The sequence below is a fragment of the Scyliorhinus canicula genome, chromosome 4 (assembly GCF_902713615.1).
Source record: "Scyliorhinus canicula chromosome 4, sScyCan1.1, whole genome shotgun sequence".
In the NCBI taxonomy this organism is placed as follows: domain Eukaryota; kingdom Metazoa; phylum Chordata; class Chondrichthyes; order Carcharhiniformes; family Scyliorhinidae; genus Scyliorhinus; species Scyliorhinus canicula.
The window spans coordinates 38532975-38545118 of NC_052149.1; the positions used below are offsets into that span (position 1 = coordinate 38532975).

General features: G+C 50.0%; 1 protein-coding gene across 3 annotated transcripts in view; it reads left to right on the top strand.

Annotated features, from left to right (window-relative positions):
• The first annotated feature begins 911 nt into the window (after nt 1–911).
• The window catches only part of kif2c (kinesin family member 2C), a 97578-nt gene continuing 86345 nt past the window's right edge, over nt 912–12144 (top strand). For all 3 annotated transcript variants that reach the window (XM_038794068.1, XM_038794070.1, XM_038794069.1), the window contains exon 1: nt 912–1088. In XM_038794068.1, coding sequence (XP_038649996.1) covers nt 1028–1088 — 61 coding nt within the window. In that variant the 5' untranslated portion in view covers nt 912–1027. The remainder of the gene's footprint in view (nt 1089–12144) is intronic.

The following is a 12144-nucleotide window of genomic DNA, read 5'->3' on the forward strand; positions in this document are numbered from 1 at the left end:
AACTGAAACGCCCTCAATGTTCAGTCTCCATCATCCCTGGTCACCTTGTCTCCGTAATCCCAACTATATCATACCCCTTTACATCTATCTGCATCAGCATCCACAGTGATGGCTGCCATGGGTTTTCTAAATGAGAACTCAGCTCCCATTTCCCGCCTTCTGTGGCACAAATTCAGTCTGGGGCAAAATAAAAATCAAAATAGAAAATTCATTATAAATACAAATTCTTCTTTAATTAATCAATTACATTTTGGGCCACACAGTAGCATTGTGGATAGCACAATTGCTTCACAGCTCCAGGGTCCCAGGTTCGATTCCGGCTTGGGTCACTGTCTGCACATCCTCCCTGTGTGTGCGTGGGTTTCCTCCGGGTGCTCCGGTTTCCTCCCACAGTCCAAAGATGTGCGGGTTAGGTGGATTGGCCATGATAAAATTGCCCTTAGTGTCCAAAATTGCCCTTAGTGTTGGGTGGGGTTACTGAGTTATGGGGATAGGGTGGAGGTGTTGACCTTGGGTAGGGGGTCGGGTGCTCTTTGCAAGAGCTGGTGCAGACTCGATGGGCCGAATGGCCTCCTTCTGCACTGTAAATTCTATGAAACATAATTAATTCATTCTTGCATAAAATTGTAAAAGTGCATTTCAAACATAATGTATTCCACTGCATGCTTTTTACAATGTTAACCTTCACCTTGACCTCAGCAACTCCACAAATACAGAATGATGCCAAGGTCTCCTCTCAGGGGGGGTCAGTATTTGCTATAAAGAGCGCTCTTAAAGGGACCGCACCGGCTTCAGACACACCTCACGGGAACAGAAGTGCACCTTCTGCAAAACTGCCGAGCATTGCACCCTCCCCTTTAAATATGCCTTTATGGGGTTCCCATTAAGATGGGCGGGTTTAATGACGGCACTGTCACGCATGCTCCGTCTCTTTGGCTCGCCGCGCGCTGTTTTGAAAGTTTGTTCAGTTTGGCTGCTCGCTGCTGCCGACTGGTTTGTGCGAGTTTAACTCGGTCATTGCGAAAGAATGGCGCAACAGTTCGGGAGACTGAAAGTGGGGCTGATTGTTAAAATTCAACGTAGCAATGGTAAGGAATCAGCTTATTTTCAACCGAAGGAATATGACCATTGCAAAGCTAAACGGACTGTTCGTTTTTAAGCTGAGTTGACCGTCCTTCGTTACTATATCAGAATGGTGCTTTGCTGGTGGGGGTGGGAACTGTTTCTCATTTTTGGCGGGGTGCGGAAAAAGTAATTGATGTATTTATTTCTTTAAAAAGCGGTGTGGAGGATGTTACAGCGCACATGCGCGCTGAAGTCGTGGGTTTTTTTTTGAATTGCCCGCGCGTTGCGGACGTCACTGAACTGAGTCACGCCCGAATCTGAAAGCCCGGCGCTGATTGGATACCTAGTGCATTGTGACGTCGATGCCGGCAGGCGATTGGGCAGCGGTTGCCCACTGATTGACTCACGGCCGGTTTGAATCTGCGTGTCCAGAATAACGTGTGGCTGATGATGATAGCTGGAAAACTTGTTTTCCCCTCTCTCCCCCGTGATACTTGACCATTGAATTCATTAAAATCCGATAAAGTAAATTAGATTAGTGTTAACTAGAAGATACTCCGGAAAATACTGGCGATAAAAGCAAAATGCCTAGCATAGGTTATTTCCTACATTGCAACACTGACCACGCTTCCATCAGTTGTGAAGCACTTTTGAGACTTTTGGTGGTGAAAACCGTGTTGTAAATGCAATTAATTATTTTGGTGTGTAAATGGGCTACTTTTTTTCAGATGTATTTGGAATTCCTGCATCTTGGTATCATGTTGCCATTCGATAATATGATGGTTGATCTTTTTTTAAAAAATATTTTATAAAGGCATTTATAAATAAATATCAATCACAACCAAAACTATAATCAAAAGATAATAAACAGGAGATCAATTGTGGCTTAATAAGTAACCAACATTTCTCCCCCCCCCCTTCATCCTCTCTGCCTCTTAACTGTCCTGGACATGCCAAGCACTGCCAATTCTGGACTCAGAGCCACCCTCAGTACCTCTGACATCATGTCAGCGAACCCCTGCCAAAATCCCTCCTGTTGGCAAGCACAAAACATGTGAACATGATTTGTGGGCCCCCCTGCACACTGCCCACACCTATCCTCCACCCCCTCAAAGAACCTACTTGTTCTACCCATTGTCATGTGTGCTATGGGGCATCCTCCCAGTCCATCAATTCCTTTATATATCTCTGACACCCTGCCCTCTCCAACCTCTGTTTCCGACAGCACCTTGTCCTGCAACCCCAGGGGTGGCAGTTCAGGAAAGGACGGCACCTGTTTTCTCACATAATTCTGCACCTGTAAGTATCGGACCCTGTTTCCGCTGGGCAACTTGTACTCCTCTACCAGTCCTTCCAAGCTCGGGAAGCTGCCTCCACAAATAAATCCCTGAACCTCTTATTCACTGCCAATCATGAAACCCCAGTCGACTGTCCGTGTGGAGTTTGCACATTCTCCCCGTGTCTGCGTGGGTTTCGCCCCCACAACCCAAAAATGTGCAGAGTAGGTGGATTGGCCACGCTAAATTGCCCCTTAATTGGAAAAAATAATTGGGTAATCTAAATTTATAAAAAAAAAAAAAAAAAATGAAACCTCAGTCGAGTGCCCCTGGAACAAACCTGTATATCATGGCTGATCTGATTGTAACCTCAATCCCACAATTCTGCCTATCCCCGATAACGAGCACGGTAGCATGGTGGTTAGCATAAATGCTTCACAGCTCCAGGGTCCCATGTTCGATTCTGGGTGGGTCACTGTCTGCGGAGTCTGCACGTCCTCCCTGTGTGTGCGTGGGTTTCCTCCGGGTGCTCCGGTTTCCTCCCACAGTCCAAAGATGTGCAGGTTAGGTGGATTGGCCATGCTAAATTGCCCGTAGTGTCCTAAAAAGTAAGGTTAAGGGGGGGGGGGGGTTGTTGGGTTACGGGTATAGGGTGGATACGTGGGTTTGAGTAGGGTGATCATTGCTCGGCACAACATTGAAGGCCGAAGGGCCTGTTCTGTGCTGTACTGTTCTATGTTCTAACCTTCCACCCCTTGTTAATCAACAATCTACCTAGTTCTGTCTTGAAAATATTCGAAGACTCTGCTTCCACTGCCTTTTGAGGAAGAGTTCCAGAGAATCACAGCCCTTAGAAAAGAAATTCTCTTAAACTCGACGACCACTTATTCTTAAATGGTGACCCCTATTTCTACATTCTCCAGAAAGAGGCAACATCCAGTCCACATCCACCCTCCAGGACCCTAAAAGGTTTCAATCAAGGCACCCTTTACTATTCTAAACTCTGGGTACAAACCTAACCTCTCCAACCTTTTCTTGCAAGACACTCCACCTGCTCCTGGTATTAGTATGGTAAACCTTCTCTGAACTGCTTCTAATGCATTTACATTGTTCCTTTAAATAAGGTGACCAATACTGTACTCAATGCTCCAGATGTGGTCTCACCAATGCTCTTTACAACAGAAGCATAACCTCCTTGCTTTTGTAATCCGTTCTCGCAATTAATTATATTTCTATTGGCTTTTCTAATTATTTGCCACTAGGCTTTTGTACTTAATGCATTAGGACACCCAAATCCCTCTGCATCTCAGAGCTTTGCGATCTCTCCACATTTGAATTGTATGAATTTTTTATTCTTCCTGCCAAAATCGACAATTACACATGTGCCAGATTTTATCCAGTCACTTAACCTCTTGTCCCTTTGTAGCCTCTTTAAAAATGTTTTCTTTAATTTAGCCCTTGTCTGGGAGAGGAATAAGCTTTCATGGGATCTTAGTGATTGCATAGAAAGAAACCACTCGGCCCATTGTATTTGCACTGGCTAAAAAGGAGCGCCCCCCCCCCCCCCCCCCCCCCCCCCCCAGCCTAATCCCACTTTCAACATTTAATCCGTGGCCTTCAGGTTACAGCATTTGAGGTGCATATTCAGACACCTTTTTAGATGAGTTGAGGGATTCTTCCTCTACTGTCCTGTCAGGCAGTGAATTGAAGACCGCTACCACCCTCCAGGTGAAAAAATATTTCCTTCATCTCCCTTCTAATCTTTCTGCCAATCATTTTAAATCTACGACCCCCCCCCCCCCCCCCCCACACAGTCGCTCACCTCTTTGGTAATGTAAAAAAGTCCTACCCATCCACTCTTTCCTGGCCCCCACAATTTTGTACATCTCAACTACATCTCTTCAGCTTCTTTTTCAAGGCAAACACCCCCAGCCTATTCAGTCTTTCATCATAGCTGCATTTTCCAGTCCAGGCGAAATCCTCCTAAATCTTTGAACCTCCTCCAAAGCAATTGCATCCTTCTTATTGGACACGGCATGTGGAATGTTGAAATTAATCACATGGGATAATGTTTCACACAGTTAACATCTGAGTTGCCTTCAACTTGAAAGGGTTGGATCTTGATTTGGGCTAATAATTTTGGTGATTGAAAGTTGACACGGCAGTGTGGATAAGAGATGGCCAGGTAAATAGAAGTGACGGTTGAGTTATTTTTTTAAGCTTTGTTATGGGCCAGGGTTTAGAGAACCCCAAAGTGTATCATGGAATTCACCTGACCCACAACTTTTAATAGATTGTCGTATGGGGAGCACATGGCCCACTCTACAGGTGTGGTACAGCAGAAATGGAAAAGTATTTTTTTAAAGCAAAACAATGTTTATTCTATGAACTCAAGTTAACCTTTTTAAAACATACAGTGGACATCTTAGCAACCATTAATTCAAATGCAACCCCCAAAGAATACAACACTAAGTAATCCTTAATAACTTCCCAAACAACATCCAGAAGACAATCCGTACTGAGAAAAAGCACGGTTAATGTTTCGAGTCCTTGGAGGCAAAGTGGTCACTGAGCCGGGGGAGATGAGTACGGTATTTGAGGCTTTTTATTGGAAATTGTACAGGTCGGAGCCCCCAGCGAGGGATGAGGGTATGAGGCAGTTTCTGGATGGATTGGAATTCCAATGGGTGAGGAGGGAAAGTTGCAAGGCTTGATACTCCGATTGGGCTGAGGAAGGTAATGAGGTGTGTGGAGTCAATGCAGTCGGGGAAGGCCCCGGGCCCAGACAGGTTCCCGGCAAAGTTTTATCAGCAGTTTGGTTTGGAATTGGGCCCCTTAATATCTGAGATGTATAATGAATTAGTGCGGAAGGGAAAGCTTCCATCCACGTTGTCTCAGGCTTCCATTTTGTTCATTTTTTTTTTTTAAAAGGGACCAGGTCCCGGAGCAATGTGGATCGTAACCGCGCAATATCACTGTTGAATGTGGATTCAAAAGTATTGACGAAGCTGCTGGCAATGCATATAGATGACTGTGTGCCCAGAGTGATTGGGGAGGGCCAGACTGAGTTTGTGAATTGTTGGCTAATGTCTGGAGGTTACTAAATGTGATAATGATCCCCCCGGGAGGCTAGGAAACGGAGGTAATAGTGTCAGTGGATGGGGAAAAGGTGTTTGACCGGGTCAAGTGGCGTATCTATTCGAGGTGCTGGGATGGTTTGGGTTTGGACAAGGATTTGTAGATTGGGTTAGGTTGCTGCTCAAGGCAAGTGGCAGGACTAATAACTTTAGTTTCGGGTATTTTAGGTTACACTGGGGGATGAGACAGGGGAGTCCGCTCTCCCCACTGCTCTTCACTTTAGCGATTGAGCATTTGACTATGGCACTTAGGACTTTGGGGGAGTGGGGGATGTTGTGTTTGGTCTTCTATACCTTGCAAAAAGGACTCTACCAAACACCTTGATTCAAACCAGGATCTTTATTGAATCACGTGGGAAGGTAGCGATCTGTTACAGAGCAAATTATCATGGAGTTTCTTTGTACTCCTCTGGAACTACACCAAGCACAACTGTTAACTTGCTACCATTTCCTAAAACCATCTGGTGATGGCCGGATGTGTCTCTACTTATACGGGAGTCCTTGGTCACATGACTACGGTCTTGAAACCACATGGTGTGTCTGCACCACCACCTGCTGGTTGGAGGTCTCATACCATCTGTCTGATATTGCCTGCAGGCCTATCACCACAGAGGGTTATTACAGGGAGGGGTAGGGGGTGGGGATGGAGCATCGAGCCTCCCTGCATGCAGACAATCTTCCTGCTGTATATTTCAAACCCAGTGGAGAGGTTTGATTGGATATTGGGGGTGTTTAGTTTGTTTTTGGGGGATAAAGTCAACATGGCGGTGGGTGAGGTATTTCTGATCAATGTGTGGGGCCATGGTTGCCCTTTCAAATGGTGGGGGTGAGCTTTTGATGGCTGGGAATACAGATGGAGCAGAGCTGGACCCAGCTGCACAGGTTAAATTTGGCGAATGTGGTGGAGGGAATAAAGGATGATTTTTAAGAGTTGGGATGTGTTGTCGTTAGCTAGGAGTGTCCAAAAGTAAAGATGACTGTGTTGTCAACATTTTTATTCATCTTCTGGAACTTCCCAGTCTTCGCCCAAATCCCGGTCAGAAAGGTTAATAAAATTATCTGAGTGTCGGTGGATTAGGTGACCTCTGACTAGAAGGATGTACTTGGGAGGGAGAGAGATAGATGGAGGGGGCATTAGCGTCATTGAACTTGCAGAACTATTTCTGGTCAACAAACGTTGCAACATTTCAGAAGTGGGCGGTGGAGGAGAGGATGGTGTGGGGACCATCCATTCATGGAGGAGGCCACATGTAGAGGGTCGCGGTTGAGGGCGGTATTGCTGCCTTAGCCAGGTGCTCCATGAGCCCTGTAGTGGTATCAGTGTTGAGGGTGTGGAACCACTAGAAGGCATGTCAATATGGGCACTGATTTGTGGCAAGTGAAGGTTTGTCCAGGATGGACTGGACTCTAAATTCAGGGTGTGGGAGCAGGTGGGAATAGAATATCTCCAGGGATCTGTTTATAGGGGGGAGGTTTGGGAGTTGGAGGTGAAGCACCAGTTGCCAAAGGGCAATGGGTTTCACTAGCTGCAATTTTTTGAGAAAGGAGGTGGCCTCATTCCCGGAGTTGCCACCCCTGACGCTACAAAAGTTCTGTCGGAGGACGAGATGGGAAGAGTAATGTTTCGAACATATATTGGGGAGCTAATGGGGGGGGGGGGGGGGGTGGAAAGAGGGCAATCTTCAGTGGAGGAGGTAAGACAGAAGTCTGAAGAGGAGCTAGGAGGGTTGTTGAAGTTGGGGTATGGAGCTCTGCGAAGGGTAAACTCATCCTAGTCATGTGTGAGACTGAGCGTCTAGTTTAAAGTGCATAGGGTGCACATGATGGTGTCTTGGATGACTTGGCTCTTTCCCAGAGCAAAGGATATATGTGAGAGGTGTGCAGGGGGACCGGCATGTTGACATGTTCTGGGCATGTCCGAAGCTGGTGGGTTTTTGAAAACAAAAAATGTCTTCAGTTTCCAGGGGTAAAGCTGGCTCCAAGCCCGTGGGTGGCAATATTTGGAGTTGCAGATAATCTGGGGAGTGCAGTGGGGGAGAGGCTGTTGTGTTGGCCTTTGCCTCCCTGATAGCCCTGGGGCAGATATTGCTTGAATGACGAGACGCTGAGCCACCTAAAGCAGGTGTTTGGGTGAGCAATCTGACGGAGTTGCTGCACCTCACAAAAATAAAGTTTGCTGTTAGAGGTGCGGAAGAGGGGTTCCTCTTGAAGTGGAGGCCATTGCCTTTAAGGAGTAGTAAAGCAGTGGGAGGGGGGTTGGGTGAAGGGACTGGGCTAGGATGAGAGGATGGGCGGGGGGGGGGGGGAGGATTGTTGGGATGAGGTTACTGTTTCCGAGTATTGATGTTGCTGTTTTCTTTCTGTTATATTTGAAAATGCCTCTAATAAAAATATATTTTTTTAAACGTTTGAGTTGAGTTTTTTAAAAAAGTGCAACCAGTTTGGAGGTCTCTTTCAGTCATCCAACATCTTGGATTCATTAACTTTTATCTTTGGCTATGTCATATTCAGAGAAGTATGGACATGCATTTACAAATTGACCTTAATGGAATTAATCATCTTCCACTTTTTCATCATAAGGGTGCATTGGTCCAGGTTCTAGACAGTATGGCAGTTCTTGAAGCACCTTGTGTGAGGACCTGTGACTGGAGCAGTGAGCATGAGCAACAATCTGTGATTTGAGGAGTGGTCCTTGCCGATACTGTGTTTTCCCCATTTATCAAGAGTGACTTATCTCTCGTTATTCACCTACTGTTGGTGTAGTTTGAACATTGATCGGTATAACTGTCCCAGTGTCTCCAGGACGTCAGCGGAACCACCACCATCGGCTGAACCGACGTCACCTCCTCCACTGTGGTGGTCTGCCAGAACGTCACGGGCCACAAAAAGACTGATCGAATCGATCTAAATTTCAACAGCTCCATGGACTTTGTTGGGACTTTGTGTAATATTGCTTATTGTCTGTCTGGGCCAGTGGAAAGCCGCCAAATTTAATAAAATAAAGGAGAGAAAATTTTTGTCCTCCCGGCTGCTACTCATATCACCAGTTCTCTCTGCCCTCACCTGCCCCGGCTCTCGTTGATCCCCCCGGCTTCTTTCTCCGCAAGGGGTGAATGTGGTGATATGATTTGCATAGCTGCCTGCCATTGGTGCAGAACACCGGCTTACCATTGGTCCTGGTCGGTCATGTGCCTCCCGACCGATTGGTTGAGACTAGTCATATGACTGCTCTCCGATTGGTTGAGGCTGAGTTAACCACGCCTTCTTACCGAAGTATTAAATAGTCGAAGCGCCCGGCGGTCGTCCATTTTATTGTAGACAACCGCAGGGCTAAGTTCTAGCTTATTAAAGCCTAACTTTTGTAAAGCAACTCGTCTCTCGTGCAATTGATGGCTCATCAATTTAATAAGCTAGATTTTTGAAGATGGAGTTCCGGATCAAGCCCGAATGCCTCCGCAACAGCCCGCAAACTCCGAACTCTGCAGAACTTTTTCAACATTGGCTGACATGTCTCGAAGGATACCTGGAATCTGCAACCAGCCCCCCACCATGGCACAGAAGCTGCACATCCTCCACTCCAGCGTGGGTATCGAAGCCTATGCGATAATCAAGGAGGAGAAAGATTACGATGCAGCCATACTAAAGCTGAATGGACAATTCCTTAAACCAGTCAACAGGGTATTCGCCCGACATCTGCTGGCCACCAGACAACAGCTCACTGGTGAGTCACTAAACCAATTTTACCAGGCCCTCGCTATCCTGGGGAGGAATTGCTCCTGCCTCGCAGTTTCAGCTACGGAGCACATGGAACTACTGATCAGAGACGCTTACGTGGCTGGGATGCAGTCCCCCGCTATCCGCCAGCGGATGCTGGAGAGAGACGACCTCAGCTTAACTGAGGCACGGACTCTCTCCACCTCCCTGGAGGTCGCCGATCAAAACGCCCGCGCCTATGTCCCCAGCGGCGCGGCACCATCCTGGGCCTCCTGGCACGCTTCCCCACCGCCATCCGCCGCTCCCGACCTCCCTCAGGCCTGCGCCGCGGGACGCCCCAACAAGTCCACGGGGCCCCGCTGCTACTTTTTGAGGGTTCGCAAAACACCCTCGCCTGCGCTGCACAGCCCGCTCCGCACTCTGTAAGAGCTGCGGGAAGAAAGGCCACTTCTCCACTGTCTGCCAGGCCAAAACGGTCGCAGCGGTTCCTCTGGACGCCACACAACACTCTTTCCCCCCCCCCCCCGGGTACCGTGCGCCCGGCCTGTGCGCCTCACTCTCTCCTCCGGGTCCCCTCCTGAGCGCCGCACAACTGTTTCTCCCCGCCCCTGCGCCCGGCCTGCGCGCCTCTCTCTCTCCTCTGGGCCCTCACGGTCACCTCCTAGATGCCGCACAACTCTCTTTCTTTCCCCCCCTGCGCCCGACCTGCGTGCCTCTCTCTCCCCTCTGGGCCCTCCCGGTCCCCTCCTAGACGCCGCGCAACTCTCTCCCCCGGGCCCCCGCGCCTCTCTCTCTCCTCCGGGGGCCCCTCCTGCGCACCGCGCTCCTCTCAGCTCGCCTCGCCTGGCCTGCGCGCCTTGCTGCCCCCGCGCTCAGCCGCTCCAATCGGCCAGCCGGCACCGCTAACCCCACCCCCAGCAACCACGAGGGCCCGACGGACGGCGCCATCTTTGGGCGCCGACTCCACGTGCGGGTCCTGGGTGCCGCCATCTTGGGACCCGACTCCACGTGCGGGTCCTGGGCGCCGCCATCTTGGGGCCCCGACTCCACGTGCAGGTCCTGGGCGCCGCCATCTTGGGATCCCGACTCCACGTGCGGATCCTGGGGGGCACCACCTTCCGGGACTGGCACGCAAGGTTCTTCCAGCATCTGCTCGGACGACGAAGACGAATACGGATTTTCTCCACGGCTCGCAGCCATTCAGCTCGACCAGTCACGTCCACGCACGCTCGCCAAAACGACGACGCTCATCTACCTCAACAGCCACGAGACGGGCTGCCTGCTGAACTCCGGGAGCACGGAAAGCTTTGTTCACCCTGCCACGGTAAGACGCTGCGCGCTCCCTGTCCATCCTGTAAAACACAATCGGGTTAGCCTCCGGTTCGCACTCCATCCACATCACCGGGTGCTGCATCGCAGACCTCACGGTCCAAGGGAAGGTTTTTAAAAATTATAAACTCCTTGTCCTCCCTGACCTTTGTGCACCTGCACTCCTAGGACTGGACTTCCAATGCAACCTGCAGAGCTTGACCTTCCAATTCGGCGGCCCTATACCCACCTTCACTGTCTGCAGCCTTGCGTCCCTCAAAGTGGACCCCCCCTCCTTATTTGCTAATCTCGCCCCCGATTGCAAACCCGTCGCGACACGGAGCAGACGGTACAGCGCCCAGGACCGGTCCTTCATCAGGTCCGAGGTCCAGAGGCTGCTGACGGAAGGGGTCATCGAGGCCAGCAAGAGTCCCTGGCGAGCCCAAGTCCTGGTGGTCCGGACTGGGGAGAAAAACCGGATGGTCATTGACTATAGTCAGACCATCAACCGGTTTACGCAACTGGACGCGTATCCTCTTCCCCCGTATTTCCGCCATGGTAAACGATATCGCGAAATACAAGGTCTTCTCCACTGTGGACCTTAAGTCCGCTTACCACCAGCTCCCCCTCCGCGCGAGTGACCGCAAATACACTGCGTTTGAGGCAGATGGGCGCCTCTACCACTTCTTCCTTAGGGTTCCATTTGGTGTCACAAATGGGGTCTCGGTCTTCCAACGGGTGATGGACCGAATGGTCGACAAGTACGGATTACGGGCTACCTTCCCGTATCTTGATAATGTCACCATCTGTGGCCACGATCAGCAGGACCATGACGCCAACCTCCAGAAATTCCTCCAAACCGCAAAACTCCTTAACCTCGCATACAATAAGGATAAGTGCGTGTTTAGCACTGACCGTCTAGCCATCCTTGGCTACGTAGTGCGTAAAGGAGTGATCGGCCCCGACCCCAAACGCCCCCTAATGGAACTCCCTCTCCCCAATACCCTTAAATCCCTCAAACGCTGCCTGGGTTTCTTCGCATACTACGCCCAATGGGTTCCCAACTACGCTGACAAGGCCCGTCCCCTCATTCAAACCACGACCTTCCCGCCGTCGACAGAGGCCTGCCAGGCCTTTAGCCGCATCAAAGCGGACATCGCAAAGGCCACGATGGGCGCCATCGACTAGTCCCTCCCCTTCCAGGTCAAGAGCGACGCATCAGAAGTTGCTCTGGCGGCCACCCTGAACCAAGCGGGCAGACCCGTGGCCTTCTTCTCCAGGCTTCCGAACTCCGCCACCCCTCTGTGGAAAAGGAAGCCCAGGCCATAGTCGAAGCGGTGCGACATTGGAGGCACTATTTGGCCGGCAGGAGGTTGACCCTCCTCACAGACCAACGGTCAGTAGCCTTCATGTTTGATAATGCACAAAGGGGCAAGATCAAGAATGACAAGATCTTACGGTGGCGGATCGAGTTGTCCACGTACAACTATGAGATCTTGTATCGTCCTGGGAAGCTCAATGAGCCTCCTGATGCCCTGTCCCGCGGTACCTGTGCCAGCGTGCAGATAGACCGCCTCCGCTCCCTCCACGCGGACCTCTGCCATCCAGGAGTGACCCGCCTCTACCATTTCATTAAGGCCCGC